The sequence below is a fragment of the Bremia lactucae genome (assembly GCF_004359215.1).
Source record: "Bremia lactucae strain SF5 chromosome Unknown BlacSF5_NotPlaced_200_SHOA01000120.1_2678225bp, whole genome shotgun sequence".
Lineage (NCBI taxonomy): Eukaryota > Oomycota > Peronosporomycetes > Peronosporales > Peronosporaceae > Bremia > Bremia lactucae.
This window is the reverse complement of record NW_027152213.1, coordinates 1,100,810-1,117,643: the sequence shown is the minus strand read 5'-3', so window position 1 is coordinate 1,117,643 and position 16,834 is coordinate 1,100,810. Positions and strand designations below refer to the sequence as shown.

General features: G+C 45.8%; 2 protein-coding genes across 2 annotated transcripts; both read right to left on the bottom strand.

The window, feature by feature from the left end:
• Positions 1 to 1,122: 1,122 nt before the first annotated feature.
• CCR75_008854 (uncharacterized protein) lies at positions 1,123 to 14,868 on the bottom strand (the record flags this gene model as incomplete). Its single annotated transcript, XM_067966901.1, has 2 exons — positions 1,123 to 6,597; positions 6,679 to 14,868. 2 exons carry the CDS (start codon positions 14,866 to 14,868, stop codon positions 1,123 to 1,125), a joined length of 13,665 nt encoding a protein of 4,554 aa, XP_067814427.1.
• Positions 14,869 to 14,976: 108 nt separating this feature from the next.
• CCR75_008855 (uncharacterized protein) lies at positions 14,977 to 16,434 on the bottom strand (the record flags this gene model as incomplete). The annotated part of the gene is made up of 1 exon (XM_067966902.1): positions 14,977 to 16,434. One exon carries the CDS (start codon positions 16,432 to 16,434, stop codon positions 14,977 to 14,979), a length of 1,458 nt encoding a protein of 485 aa, XP_067814348.1.
• Between the last annotated feature and the right edge of the window lie 400 nt (positions 16,435 to 16,834).

Here is a 16,834-nt window from a genome sequence, read left to right as displayed (position 1 = left end):
TCTCGTTGCTTTCTTTGTTCCTGGCTCGAATGCAAGCAGAGCAACTCCGCTATTTAGCAGCAAGTTAACGAGCTAAGACAATTTCTGCAGCTTGAGAATCATCCGTTTGGTACTTTGCTGTTGCTAGATTAAGCAGTCGTGGAATATTAAACTTTGTGGGTGGGGTGGGACTGGCTGGTGATCTTGCACGCAATCGAGCACGGCTTTTACGAAACACTACTGTTTTGTGGGGCATTTCCATCGTGGCATTTCATATTGCAGCAAATCTTGTGTCATTTTTAACAATTTCGATCAGCTTAGTCTCAGGTTTCCTGTCTGCTGGCACGAAATTATATGCCCCAATATATTCGCTCTGGGTGTGGACGAGCAGCTAAATAGTTTCAAGCTCTGTCAGCACCCTCATTTTCGATGCTTGATTACGAGAGCAAAAGCGAAGAAGGAGGTTAATTTGCAGGAAGTGTCGTGTCGAACCTATCGAAGTTACCAACGGGTTTTTCGGATGTGCAGCAAGCAATAAGAAGCCGATTGCGATTGTCAGATTTTTTACGGGAAGCTTTGCTGCGAGGTATGCGGGCTCGGTGCTCATACAAATATACTTTTTCTCAACAGTCAAAAGAAATAAAGCAACAGACGAGAAAATGGCTAAACTTGCGGCCTCGCGCAATATTTGCTCGCGTTTGACCAAAAATAATCCGCCAATAATTCGCATGTGCTTGGCAATTTTTTACATATTTTTAGCGTCTTTCTCTCAAGAAGTGACATTATTTTATTGCGCCAGGCAGCGGTAACTCGTGTTGAGACTGAAACTGTGCAATTGAAATTCACTTTTCTTTGGACTTCACCAAAGATAAGTGAACCGTACGTGGTGCCGCTGGGTTTCTGATGCAGTTTTTGCTATCTTATCTGTTTGGTATATTTGGAAATAACTTCAGCCTAAATCAACGATATGGCTATATTCCTTTTACTGCTGACGTCGGTAATCGCGCCTACACGCAACTGTATCGCGGCGCAAACAAAGGCATATCAATTCTTTTAGACTATTAAACATATTAAGACAAAAGGAATAACACTCTTATATCGTGATTGCTTTGCTGCTTCAGCCAACATTTCAGTGGCCTCCCTTTAGAGCCACGGATGCCACGTTGGATACATTTCTTGTTGATGCTCTGCGCTAGTAGCAATCGCCACCAATTCTTGCACGCTCTTGCCTCGCGAAATCTTGGCATTTTCCTTGTTGAGCGAGACACCACGAATTCTTTCAAGTACAAGACTTACATTTGCCTCGACACGTTGCTGCACCTGAGACTCGACGCGACGCTGAGCTGGCGAAGTTGGACCTACTGACTCACCAGGTGACGATGTGCGTCCTGAAGCTTGTGACTCAAGAGCGTTTATTCGCGCCTTCGATGCATGCCACGACAGTAAATCATCTCGGAAGAAAAGACATAATTGATTACTGAGAATATCCTCTTCGCTCGTTAAAGCTTCAGCAGCAGCAGTCATTGCAATGCTAAATGGACCCTGCACACCTGAACGCGTTAAAAAGCTGTGAAGGTTACGCGTGAGACGGAACGGCATAGTCGTCGTAGCCTCCAAAATGCCACTGCTCGCGTATCCAGGACGCAACTCGGTGCTCACCACGCGACCAGTGCGCCGTGAGAAAAGCACACGGTGTGGAGCACGGTCTCCAATAAACAATGCGTAAGATAAAAAGCTTGAAAGAGCCAAATGCTTTGTAAATTCGCTACGAAATTGATAGTACGCGTCGCTGTGAGCTGAAATTCCGTTGATATACTTGGCTAAAAGTGTTTCAGGAACGTGCTCATTACATATTTCATGAAAAGCATGGGCCTTTGCCAGTGCGACTTGCTCTTCCTCCTGCATTTTCGAGTCGTCTTCTGTTCCTGCCTCTGCGTACGCTTCGCTCATACGCTTCCGGTACAATTCTACTGGAAAATCCGGATCCTTATTTTCAATCTGGCAGTCAAGCTCGTAAACCTCACCAAGCGTGACAAAGTCGCGATTGTCTTCGAGTAGCCGCACGCGAGGTGTTAGTGGAATCACCTTTGGTACGTGAAATACTGTATTGCGCTTCTTTGTTTCCTTGTGACGAAGCAGTAGGCGATTTAATAGTAGATACATCTGCATCATCCGTTCATCTGTGCGAGTTATGTGTGTCATAGCATATTGGACCAAAAAGTAGTACGAGCGTCCATCGCTGCCGCCCATGGCTACACGACGCTGAGTAAAACCATTACGGAGCAGCACATCGACCGTGCTTTTAAAATATTGAATACGTGCGTGTAGATCCTTAATCGGTTCACCGTCTGAAACGTACTGACCCGGCACCTCGATGTTGGAGCTGCTAAGCTCCATTAGATGACGACTGCACTCCTCTAAGTATAGTTTTGCTGCGTTGCGTTTTCCCACTTTTTTAACACGCATCTGTAATAAACTTTTCCACCTTTTTAAGCGGTCCATGATCTCATACAGTGTCGTGGCCGATTCGACTTGGGGCTGCACCTCATCTTCCCTGAATGGAGTAAAGTCACGCTCAAACGCATGCTTATATTCGTTTACAAAAGCCTCGTGCTTTTCATTTATCTGGTGAGGGAGCAACACGAAAAGTTTGCGGCATACCCTGGCAAGCGCAGCACCGAGCATCTTTGGGACAGGTTCTGTCTTGGTAAGTTTTGGAAGCTGATAGCACTTAAGCAAAAGCGCGTGGACTGCGGTGAGAAGCTCTTCTTCCGGCTCCGGTCGAAATCGGGTAATCATTTCTTCTAGCATACACTCCATTTCAAACGTAAGCGAATCATGAGATCTGCGCAAGAAATTTAACAAATCTTCGGTGTACTGCACAGGACCAAATTCAGTCTTCAAAGAATGGCCATCGCCACAATTATTGCGAATCTTTTCATTCCATGCTTCCAATGTAAATACGACACTAGGAGATGCATTAAATGCTGCAGGCGTCGGTCGAGCAGAGCCAACAAGCCCTGGAATTTCTTGAATCTGAGCATGTGGCATGGCGCGAGGAACTCCAACTACATGGCCAGACTTCGTTCGATAGTACGTGAGTGAATCAGCCGACGACGTGGAGGTAGCGGAATGGGACACGCCTGAGTGTAGCTGCTGGTTGGTTTGCATCAATGTGTTGTCACGGTTCTCCAAAAAGAAAGCCCGCATTGTATAATACAATGCTTGCGGGAATTTAGCAGACAAACCACGCAACAAGCCCCGAATTTGAGGTGCCTCCGGACGACCTAAAGCCATAAGCAACTGCGGTATCCAAATAATCCAAATCCATATCGGCAGCTGCTTTCCATGCGTCTCAAAAGTTTGGATCAAAACTCCACGCTGATCATCCATATTTAGCAACCAAAGCACACGTGCGATCATGAGTCGAGCTGAGTTGCACCGATAATGTATAGCCTGTAAGTAACACGCAATGGTTTGTGAAGCCAGAGCAAGATCTTTACGCACAAGGAACAAGCGGTAACAGTAGTGTCCCCACGATAGCCATCCTTTGCCATAACTATCGCAAATTTGCAGGCAATGTGAAAATGTCTTGTTGGCTTCAGAAAATGATCCTTGGGCCTCTAAGAAAAGTGCCTTTAGACGAAACATTTCTGCCTTCTGCCGCAGACTAAAGTAGTCCAAATTGGTAGTGTTCAGAATACTTAATCCGCCAGAGTATTCTGTCGCACTTTCGTAACAAATATTTACCTGCTCTCTCAGCTTTGAAAAGGCATCCTGGACGTCCATAGCCGGTACTGAGTATAGCTTTGATAAAGCACCGAGACATACATCGGGAAGACGCTGCTTGCGTGCAGTGTGAGCAAGCTTAATGACGGACCACGGACTATCATGCATGCAAGCAAGTACTTGAGCATCGCTCCAAGCAAATGTTGTCTTAACGACTTGGAACATGTGCGATCTCCACGTGAGAATGTCATCCCATAGTAATATAGGCTCCCACTTGTTTGGCAAACGTTCTCGCCAAGTATTAATGGACGGCTTAAGGTTAGGTAAAGCTGCGTGTTGTGCACTCGCGGACTTAAGATCTTGCATCATCTGAATAGATTCATTTACTTCGACGAATTTGTGAAACAAATGCATAAGTGGCAAGTGAGCACACGAGAGGATACGTGGCAGTCCTTGCCACTGATGCAGTGCCAAATCAGCAGTCTGGGAGGCGAGCGTGTCGATAACACTACGCTTATCTGCATCAAGAATCGAAATATACAACCGCTGTAGTCGGGTTTGTGGACATCCAAGTTCGGTTGAAGACTGCATCGATGGGGCCAATAACAATTGCTTAGCTGATGCCCAATCTCCTCGTTTCCAAGCACAATCAAGTAGCAACTCTTGATTTTGGGTAGACTTTGCAAAGTCATTCATAATCTGCCATTGGCACAATTGCTTGGCACAACCCACCCAGCGCTCCTCCCACAGTCTTAATTCAAAAAAACTGATCTCGTCAACACTCACGCGGCCACTACGGGCATTTGACAGAGCGCGAAAGTATTCCTCCTGTGCTTCGTGCACATAGCCAAGCGCTTCCAAGGTCAGCGCTGCACGCGTCTCCGGCTGAGAAATATTTTCTAAACTCAGCCCTACGCGGAGGTCATCCTCACTTAATTGTTTGTATATAGCACTGAGGGCTTCAATCCACCGCAATCTGCTTTCGAAGCACAAGTCAGGTTTTTCCACTTGAAATTCACACAACCGCATTGCAGAGCTCCACACGTCATAAGCGGATGCAATATGGAGCACAAGTTCAGGCGTCATCACTGGTGTACTGGGGCTAGTATTAACAATTCCTTTCATCAGAGTTTGAACTACGTTCGTGCGTCGAGGAATAGACATATCAAGGGGTACATTTAGATCGCGTTTGTTGTACTTAGAAGCCAAAATTTTTAGCAATTGACCAGACACTTGTGTTTGGGCCTCCTCCTCTAATAATGCCCACGCGGCACGGAACAGATGCACCCACAACTCTTTTGCTAGCTCCAAGTCAATGTGAGCCAAGTCACGCAACGCCATAATGAGCTCCGAGGACTTTACTTGGCCATAAGATTTGAGGAACATCGCATGTGCTGAAGATACTGCTTGAGTTTCTTGCCCCCTTCTTAGCGTCGAAAGAACAAATGGAGATAAGATGGCCGCCATTAGACTTTCGATCGCGATGACTGGCCAGTATCTTGTTCCACAAGCCTGCCAATCTTGACGCAGCACAAGCTGGAGGCGAGCAACGGGTCCAGGGCCAGTAACCGCGAAAAATAGTTGCAAAAACCTATCCCGTATTGCTGGGTCTGGAGCGAGCAAGCCTGCCATAAAGTGTGACGTAAGGCTATGATTTTGAGGTGTCGGACACAGGTGCAACTGAGGCGTCTGATGTTTGAGGTCACCGCGCGCTGACTCGCAAAGCTTTAAAACCAAACGATAGTACTCTTCGTTGAGAGGTAAGGCAGAAATTTCATTTAGCCGATCAAACGTTGCCATCTTGCTTAATAAAGTCAACTTATCTTTTGTCGTCAACACCTGGTGACGTGCATCTGTCGAGGCAATCAATTTAGACACAATTTTTGTGATCTGAAGCAAGAGCGGGATATTGTACGACCCTTCCAGGCAATGTACCAACAAATTTGTGTATAGGCGGCGGTGCTCACCAGTTGTAAACGTGCTTTTCGCCAAGAGCGCGTAGCACAATACAAGAAGCTCAATTGGACGTTCGCCATTGCTACTACTACTAGTAAGCGCACTATGTCCAGAAATTAAACTCGCCCCCATCTTGTTCATCACACCTCCCGTCTTTAAGCTAGTCGCGTCATTACCAAGCGAATCGCTGACATTGCTCGTTTTCTTCGATGACATTTTATCCCCTACAGCCTCACGATTTTTTACAGCACGCCGAACGACATTATTCACCGCCAAGTTTGATCGGCCTAACTGCATCAGATTCCATTCATTTACGATTGCCAAAGATGGAGTGGCCATCACACGGTTTCGTCCAAACGAATCTACGACTGCTTGTCCACTTTCCACACCCATTGCTGCACCATTGCTACCTCCGTGCCCTCCACCACCAGTTGCTGCTGACTGAATCAGGTGTTCACGCGTAAATCGTTGCGCTAATTTTAGCAATGCCGGAGCAAAGAAATCTACTAGTTCCGAAGTAACTTCGCACAGTCCGCTGAGCAGTTTTAACGTAAATTCACTAGGATAACTTATGGGCGACACGACTCCACGCGGATGCTGCGAAAATAATAATCGCATACGAGCTGCTTCATGATTGATTAAGGGATTTATGCCAGTTGGATCCTTTTGGTTCTTGCCTGACACATTGTCATGAACCAAAGTGCTACTTGCTTCCCCCTGCTTTTCAGTTTTCATTCTAGCCACGCTTTGTGCGTTTTTACCCTTTATCTTCAAGGCTGCTACACCTGATCCTACTGGTAAAGTTCCACTTGAGAGACCTGATTCTTGGTGGATCAACGCAGCATTCATGAGACGCTCATTTATGATCTCACGAAGCCATGGATAAAATTTGCACGCAATTAAGGGCTGCGGGGCACGCGATGGTGGATACAACTGCAAAGCCACATTTAAAGTGTGATTCTATCAGTAACTCAATTGACTAGTCTACTGTGGCAGATATGAATCTTACTGTACCTCAACCATGCGACATAAAAATTTTGTTAGACTCGATTGGATTTCATGGTTCTGACGGTCAAAACACGGCTCCACCAACTTCATAATACGTGGGGCGTACTGGATAACATAAGATATTGGACGCTTAGACTTGATGACGACGTCCGATGTAACCAAGGAATTTAAGATGCCTAAAACAGCATCAAGAATTGCAAGTGACGATAATGGCGCGCCTTTCGGAACAGTAAAGAATTGAGGCATCACTGTCAGTGGCGGTGGGTCTGAGACTGAAATTTGTTGTCCTGCTTCTCCTGAAGCGGCCGCAGCCGCATTCAAACTCGCCTGTAGCTGCTGCTGTTGCCGAATTATTGTTTCCGCCGTGACAGCAATAAGCTTGTCAAAGTAGGAGAAGCGGATAGCTGCAGACGGCCAAAGGCGAAGAGCTTTATCAAATAACTCACCACATGTTTTTGCTAAACGACTTGTCTCCTGCTTATCTGCCGACGCAAGGGCAAATCGAAACGCAAAATTTACAACCAGATCTACCATGGCACCACTTAGCTCAAAATCGTCCTCGCTATTTGCCACTCGATTCATCTCTAAATATGAATAGTCTGATATTTGTTCTTGTTGTTTGTCCGGTGCGCACGAAGAGGATTCCTCTCCTTTGCTCACTTTATCACTTGACTGGATGTCTGGTAGGTCCGCTACTCTGCTTGTCAACAACCTACGTTTCTTTGCCGCTTGCTCATCTGGTGATGTCCCAATGTTTGTCTCATTCATCGCAGATGGACTTCGTTTCAGCTCCTCCCCAGGTGTTGCAGCCTTGATTCCAAAAGAGGTGCCCCGTAGTATGAGACGATCTTGTCGAGTGTGCTCCCATGAAATCACTAAATCCACAATGTTTACCGCAAGCCTCCGATTGTCTGGTGTGCTACTTGGAGGAATCGCCAATCGATTTAACGAATTGACCATGAGGGGGACAAACTGGCCGCGAAATGGATAGAACAAGGCTGGATGACGGATAATTAAGAACCATATATGTACAAGCTGTCCAAGTGCATGCCCTTCTTCATAAGCAATTTTCTTGGTCCACTTGATCGCCTTAATAAATTCATTAGACGGAAGGCGACTTGGTAAAGCAGGTAAGAGAATATCAAAAGCCTTGCGAACGAGAAAACGGGCATCCATTTCATGCGTGCGTAAAAGTGCAACATACACTTGCAACACAATTTTCGGTGGCGTATCGTAGACTGATATAAACCGGCACACATTTACGTACGCCCAAAGCTTCGATGTCAAGTCTTGCGCTTTTAAATGGTTCCAAGCAAACTTTATAACTTCCTTCCGGTAATCTGTTACATAATTACTCATGTGTTGTATGAGTAACGTACCTAGCTTAAGCAATTCAATTCGAAGGCTTTGCATGGCGTCTGGTGAATGCTCTTTAATTGCCAGAATCTCCCGAAGCATCCACATTATGGTATCAAGATCCATCACATCGATGTTGCTGACGTTTGGGTCCTCAAATGATATTGTTAGGACAGGCGCAATTATTAATTGGGCTGCATGAACCTTAAGATCTTCTGATGTACCAGGCTCGCGAAGCATTCGCAAAAACAACTGAATAAGATTTCGCTTGTTTGCAGCGCTGTACTTTGTAGCAACCTCTTCGCGATAAAATAACTGCAGAAAGCTGAAGTCGATAGGAGTTTGATGCAGAAAAACCGACACCATGTCCAGCAGTACTTGTACATCATCTGGTTTAGCACGGCTGTAAGTAATCATACATTTAATCACCAGCTTCGATTCAAGGTGAAATTTAATGGGAAGCCGATCATGTGCGACAAGCCGTTGCACGCGTGCTGGCGAGCGCCAGAGCTTCCGCAAGCATTCAATTATTACCGTCTGTGTCGCCAACCACGATTGGTGATTTTTGCTGATTGATCGAACCATTCGCAGCCCCTGATACTGTAGCTCCAGCGCCTCTTGTTGAGCCCTTGACGCAAATGGCCCACCACTTACAGGTGATGAATTACTTCCTAAAACATAAGATGATGCCAATCCTTGGCTTTGGGCACGGGCTATCTTTGCCTGAGCTTGAGCATTCGCACGATGCACGTACGTCGCTTGGGCTTGTTTTGCCTTCTCCTGCGCCTGTAATGGCTTTAGACCTTTGGCTTGTGCAGTCGCGAGAGCTTGCGCGTGAACCTTCTTCGCATTAACTTGAATTTGAACTTGAAGTTGCTGTGCTTGCTGCTGCGTGACTAGGGAAGTTATTGCAGGATTAGGCAATGATGCTTGCATAGCTACCGACGAAACGTGACTTTGGGCTTTTGCAATGTAATCTTTGCTAGCAAATTGAGCCTTTGCTTGCGCTTGAACCAACGAAAGTCCTTGCGCCTGTGCGGCTGCTAAAGTCTGCGCGTGCACTTTTTGGGCATTTGCCTGAATCTGAACTTGAGACTGTACTTTCAAAGCTTGTTGCGCGTTTACCTGGGCCTGAGCTTTTACAACGTATGTCGCACGAGCTTGCACTCCTCGGGCCTCTGCCGCAGGCGCTGTCATTCCATGAGCTTGAGCGTTTGCAACGGCCTGTGCTGCTACCTTATGCGCATTAACTTGTATCTGAGCCTGCATCTTGGCCTCACTTGACACATCCTTACCACCTAATACTTCTCCTGACCCCGTATGAACTAATTTCATCGCTGCATCAAAAGTGGCCTCGACAACCATCTCTGCACCACCGTCACTTGTAATAATTGCATGAAGTGGCCTCGCTTCGGGGAGTTTGATTAGCTGCTGGAATAGTGACGAATATTTTTCTTTAACCAGGTGTTCTCGCTTCAAGAAAAACGATACGGACATTGAAGCGTAGCGATTCAGAAAACGTGTCAGCGGAACTCGATACGGTGAGCTCATTTTTCCATAACTCCCGTACTGGGGTAATACAGCCTCCAAATCTACCACACATTTAATAAGTGGCTCCAGAAATGCATCATTTGGAGGTAGCAAATGAAAAAGATCTACTATTGCGGCTGCCACCGCTGGCTCCTCTCCTCGCTTCCAAATGTCTGCTTTTATAATTCGATCTGGATCACGCCATTGTTTAAGATGCTCAAGCAATTTCTCTCCGAGTGTTACATTAAAACAACTACCTAGCAGCGTTAATAAACGAGATAGTCCGTCGAGCAAAGGTATGTTTAGCTTCCGGTAGTCTGCAAGATTCAATAGCACTGGTCGCAAGCACTGCTGCAAAAGCTCTTTTGGAAGAAAGACGTCTTTATTTTGCTTGTTTAGTTGAATAACGTCCGTTAGCGCATCCTGGGCTACTTGCACCAGCTCTGGGGGCTGACCAGTCAAATATCGAAAGAATACACCCACAAAGCGGTTTCGGTATTCAGGATGTTCATTTAAATCGTTTGGTGCTGCAAGAAAGGCAGCACGAAGAAGCTTGGCAGCTGCAATGCGCAGTTCACAAGATTGTGAAAGTCCAAACGGGTATTCTTGAGCAGATACTCCAGATCCTGGAATCCCTGTCGTTGCGCTTCCAGCATTGCTAGGACTTTCAGCTCCAATCATCGTGATTCCATCGCGCTGAGAGTCTTCCGATATCAGTTTCCATACTTCCTGTAGGAATATCATTATTTCTTTCGTCAATGGAAATATTGGAGGTCTTAATGACAACGCGTACGCCATAGCATCCACATATCCTATTCTCGTATTGCTAGGCAACATGCGAAGATTGCAACCAGTGATCTGTTTGCTGATCAGCTGATTGTAGGGGTAAAGCAGCGCCGAAGCACTAAGATCCTGAAGTGAAGCGATCGTGTCGATGCATTTTTTGGCATACTTTCGTGTTGGTGATTTCGAACTTAAATATTCCACAACAAGCAGCTGGAAAACTTCTGTATCCTGAAACGCAACACATGACATGAAATCCTTTTTCTTGAAACCACCGTCACCAAGCTGGTCCGCGAATACTGAGCGAGTCTTCCACGCTGTTTTGATAGCAGAAATTAACGCCTCACCAGTCTCAGCACTTACTGTCGCACTCACTTCTGAGGGATGATCGGATAAAACAAAAAATAATGCCTTAATTATCGTGAGTTCATTTTCATGGCACCACTGAGGCTCCAGTAGATCCACTAGAAGCTGCAGTCCAACTGCACCGCCGAGTTTTAGTCGCCAGCTCCCCTTATCGTAACAGCCGTGCGCAAAAATTTCACACATGCTATTAAACAATGCACCCCCACATTCAACAGCCAGCTGTGGGGAGTCGAACTGAGCAGTTGCCGACTTGACGATGAATGTGACGACCTGTTTTGCTGTGTCGACAACACGCTGAGCTGGCGAGCTCAGCGCAATTAAAGTCGCTTGCACAAACGAATAGAATTCATTTGTCACATCAGCTTCCACCATTCTAGCAGTGCCATATGTCGCTTGACGCAGCGTGTCAATCCGTTTAATCGTCGCTAGATGTCGGCCTGGAGATATTCCTCTTGCAGCTGCATACAATGTTGATACATGCAGCGATGAAAGCTGAGCAAAATCTGGTTGGTCGCGTGAGCAGTGGGCTAAGGCTAGCACTGTTAAGTGTGTCGCAATACCTTCTAGCACTTTCTTAGCCTCAAGGCCCACATCAACATCAACCACTGTCTCGAATAAAACCTGCAGGAGCTGTGATTGAGTGGCTTTTACAGCGTCTTGTGACATAACCTTTTGCAATGGCTCCACTTGGGAAACACTTGAGTCATTTGCGTCCGTTTCAGCCATTTCGTTATCTGTGCGATGATTGACATTCAGCGATACCACAGCCGCGCGAGAAACAAACTCAAACGCGCAACGTTTGTGATGTAAAATAGACTTCCAAATTTTTCCAATCGTTTCAGTTTCTAGTTGCAGTGTCTTGCCATCCTTTTCCAGTAGGAACGAGGGTCTCGCTGGGTCGTCATCCTCCTCAAATTCGTCGACATCTGCAAGCCTCGCATCAGTCTTAATGATATTATTGCGGTCAGCCGATGTGCTGTGCAGATATGCGCGCAGTACTTTAGTGGCTTGTGCCACAAGTACATCCATATTCATTGAAAAGTTGCCACGAGAAGTGACTGCAATTTTATCGCTAATCATTTCAATTTTCAAACTATCGTCATCTTTACTCCATGAAAAGGTAAATGTAAGTCCATCAAAAGAGTGTGTATGGTACTCAAGGTTAAGCGAATCCATCAGGTATTGACGATTTCGGCCTCCAATTTTGCCTAATATTCGCATCGCTAATTCTCCATACGGGTATGGTAGAGGAATAAGATGCGTGTTCAATGCCTCCACGATCTCCGTTAGTAACCGCTCCTGGGAGGTCATGATTGGATATAAAAAGTCTGGATTTAAGTTATCCACCCAAAACTCCAGTGTTCGAAGGCCCAGGTACGCAAGTTCCCCTCGCAATAAAATTGCTCGCACAACTGACTTCATTAAAGACGGAAGGTACTGAAGCAGCGAGCTGAGTCTGGCAGGAATTGTCAGACACAGCTCCAAGAGCACTTCCTGCATTCCTGGCTTGCTAATATGTTTTTGAAGACGCATCAGAGCTGACAATACACCTGGCAATAGTGGAAAAACCTCCTTGTAAAAAATTTCATACTTGCCGCCAGAGATTGATCGGAACAGCGCGCGCAGCAACAGTAAGTAATTGTCTGGGTGTTTCGTCAATGTCGCTTGCTTGAGGCATGACTCAATGATCGTACGCAAGTGTGGAAATAGTGCTGATTCGTTTGATTTGAACAATGTGACCGAGCCAAAGACAATTTTGAATAATCGAAGAACGATTGAAGCACAATCTACCTGCGATACAGGGCGCATTGATTCAAATCGCAGGTTTTCAATTGTCATCACCTTATCAACACGGTCAGTATCAGGAAGGTCTCCTTCCGCTTCCACACTCAAATCTTTCATCTGTGCTATTAAAAATTTAAGCAAGATCTCAGCAAACCAACAGCTTACATTTGAATTAGCCAAGAAATGCTGGGGTATTGTCAAGATAGCATGATCTTGGAGTATACACTCGTAGAGCAAATGAATATTTGTGATGAACAAGTCCCTGAAATCTGCTGCATCAAGTACAGTAAACGCACCAGCAAAATGATCGAGCATTTGTTTTTCCTCCGACAATGTGTTCTCTGATAGCGTGTACAAGATAAAACAACGCAGTCCATTCCGGAGCACTTTTGCGATCAGTAGCCGTTCGTCGTCCGTCAAGGGATACACATGCTCGTTTTCGGATGCTCGGCTAGTTACACTACTTCCGGCCATTTCTCTCGAATGCACATTCAATCCCGACCGTATATCCGATGTTGCTGGCATGCCATTTCCATCTACAACGTTGGCGTCGACGGTCGACAGGTCTTTTGCAAGCGGATTTCGATAATTAGCTGTACACCAAATTACAGCACGGATGCCCAAAATCATCGTTCGCAGGAGTGATTTAATGTCACGAATATTCGGTTCTTCCTCAGTGATAGAGTCTGCCGGTCGCGGGATTTGCATATGTGGTAGCAAAAGCACCTCAAGCTTCTTTTCATAAAGCGATTTTTGCACGACTTCTTTCGGTAAAAGGCTGGATTGCCGTATTTTGTCCATTGCACCTCCTTCTAAAAGATCGCTGCGATCTCCACTACTCTTGCTGCGGACTGCTGCGGCAAGAGCCACAGGAAGGTTCGCTAGCGTTGTGCCAAACTTTGCAGAAATAATTAATAAGATGCGCGAAAGAATGTTCCTACCTTTCCATGAGTCCACGTCTTCATTTTTGGCACTGATATCGACCAGATTCAAAAGCAGTCGAATACTCGTAGTTTGTATCGAAATTGGAAGCGTCGGGTCATGAATGCGCTTGCCATAAAAATCTACAATTGTGCTCACCTGAGTAAGCGTGAGCATATCTCGAACATGATGAATCATGTCCGCTAACGTAGAATACGCTAGGGGTCGAATCTGATAGAAGCTACAGCGTCCTTTGCCGATCAGAACATCATCGTTCATAAGCAGTTCGAGCTGTGGATAAAATCCACGCCGAAAATCCGTCGAGATAATATGCCTTGCAGCTACAAATATATCTTTTCGCAACACAAAAGCATCCTTTGGACACGCTACAAGCAGCTTAACGGAGTTTTCACAGATAGCGTCTTGAAACGGACGCATCAGATTGGCACACCCACGTAGCAAGTACGTCACAAACGACAATGTCTTTACTTGGCAATCCAAAAAATCCAAATATCGCGATGGATGAGTCGCGGCGGCCGTGCCAAATGCTTGTAGTGACAGTGCAGACATCATCAAAGGCACTAACACTGGGATATAACTTTCGATATAGTTTGGATAACACTGGAATAGCAGCATTATGATCAGTGGTAGCTCCGAGATAGTCTTGAACGATTCTAGATTGCTATATATCGGTTCATCCGTGGCTCTGTTACTTGATACATTTGTAGCAGCGCTTGGGGTGGGAGGTTGGGATGCTGGCTCCGTAGAACTGATTGTATTTACGCCAGTCTCGCCGATAATACTACTTTCCTTTGCCTGAGATGTCACTTCCACGATCGAAGGTTCCGCTGTTGCTGTACTCACTACTTCAGACCCGCATGCATCAGACCTCTTTGTTTTTTCTTCAGCATTAGCCCTTAAAGATAATGCGGCATGTGTAGAAGGCGTTGCCGCCGCCGATGCGGAGCTGCTGGTCTTATACGTCTCATTTGGACCGCTTAATTGTTTCTTCATAGTTGATTGTAAATTCCTATACATAAGCTGAACGAGCTCCATGAATGGTTGGACCTCATTGCGCAAACCCGGGCGGTAATTACGGTGGAGGTCGAATAGCGTCTTGAGCGCAATAAGTGCATTGTCCTCATTATCTTTCTGCAAAACTTCCATAAGAAGCTGCAGCAGCTGTGTCACATAAGGTCGAAGGGCCTCATTACTGGGTAGACGATTTAAAATTTGCAACAAAACTTTACGGCAACGGTTCCGGGTTGTGGCGCGGAGCTGTGGTGGTAGCTTCGATTGCAGCAGCCCCTTCCATACAGGAAAGAGCACTTCGAGAATTCGGCTGAGTTGTGGTGTGTGTAAGATCTCAGCTCGGCGGTACAAGTCCAATAACTCCTTAAGCACGGCGTCTGGGTCACCATCTGCTAATTTTTGGCGTACTACCTCCACATTCATTGTCTTCCTTGTCAAGGAGAATTTTATTAAGGCACTTTTAAAAAGTATGGATATCTCATAAATTTAATGAATTATTTGTCATTTTTGCATTCGGGCGCACTGACCATACTAAAACGATACGTAATGCACCTTGCCATTTGCAATTGCACTGCAGCGGGAAAATTGGTTTGTTGTAGATTCATTGTACGCTTTACGGGGATTCACACCAGAAAACTGTTGCCACGCCTCCATGGAACGTATACTGCCTAGCGCATAGGTTTCAAACTGCTCCAGTTGCCCGTCTAGAATCGATACGGGCAGTCCCAGAAGGCGTCGAATACGGCGATTAGCCTCGTCCACTCTGCGCTGACGCCACTTTACTGTGTCATCATTCATGGATTGTGAAGACATTGGTAAAAAAGGCTCTTTCCACAGATAACGAGCAAATAGCACGTCATCGTTGGGTGCGTAGAAGTCGTAGCCACGAGTCCAAAAGCGGGTTGCTCGGGCGTATTCGTGCCCGATTGAGATCAGTGGTGTGTGCGGATCTGAGCGCACATCGAAAAGCGCTCGCGTCGGGCCAAAGTGAAATAGTTCTGAATACTGAGTTTGCAAAATCGGCGAAAGAAGGGCAGTTCCTTGGCGTGGCATCGGCTCGGGGGCATTGAATTCGACAACCGCATCTAGTGACTTGGAATGGATACGCGCTGAGCAATGCACGAGCATGGTCGAATTTGATAATCCACGCAACTCAATCGCCTTTGGCGCAACGCTCAGAATAGCCATAACGTTGCCCACGCTGTACCACTGCTTCAAAAGCTTCAGGTCCCAATTCTCCGTAAACACAACGATCGCCGAGTCCACCGATAAATAAAAATCGTTTTGAAACTTGCGCTCTACCATTCCTTCGGCTAGATACCGCGCCACGGTTTCTCCAAGAGCACCCGATGCATCCCTTCTCTGTGTTTGAAGCTGCCGGGACCGGAGCATTCGTTTGCATTCCTCGGCCTCCAGCTCACAGAAGCGCTGTACACATGTATATTCTTGCGTCAAATAAAGCTCCTCAAAAATGCGAAAGTGTATACGTATAGCAAGAGAAGCGGTATCTCTTGCATTGATGATTAATTGGGCACACGTGTCACTATCTCGAAAATGGGTAAGCACCATTACAATTTGCTTTTCGTCATGGAAGCCACGCGTCTGGTTCTGGTTGTTGTACTGGTGCTCAACAGCCATTTGCTGTTGCTTATTTGAAAAAAAGTTTTGCTTCGCATCACGTAAAAGCGTCTCGTGCTGCGAGCGGTGCGGAGGCGCTATAGCCACAAACGCTATAGACGACGGCAACTGCATAATTATGCGCCAAGTCATTATGACGCACGCGCAAAGTGCAGTAGCCACTACCACCATAATCGCACCCCGACGCCGGTCTCGATTAATCTCTTTAATGGGAGAAAGGGCGACAGTGCGTCCGCGGTCTCGTGATTGCGGAAGTCCCAATGCCGCCATGGGCGTCTGTAATGTCATTTGTGGCCGCTGGGTTTGAAATGTGAATGCAGTCATCCAGAGAATTTTCATTTGCAAGAGCATGACCCTTTATCGCTTCATTTTACTGACTTTCAGGACTCAGCTGCATTTTTGGGCTCATAATTTGCCAAAGATCATGGTGCTTTAATTACAAAAATTAAGTTAATGCACTTAATCACCTTCTCAATAAACTTCTTTTGTAACGGAGTGTATCGTTACATGAAATTAACACTTAAAGGTTGTTTATTAATATATTATCTAAAAGGTAGATAATATTTGAAGGATATTACTTTATATAGTAATATCCTGAATTCTTATCCATAAATAGGTATAGGCCATTATGTCTATTTATTCCGCAGACTAATCAGCTGTAGAAGTATAATCAAAGATAGTTTTAGTTTATAGTCAAGTCAGCATTTACAAAGTTAGATTAAGAGACACTTAACGATATTAATACAGCTTT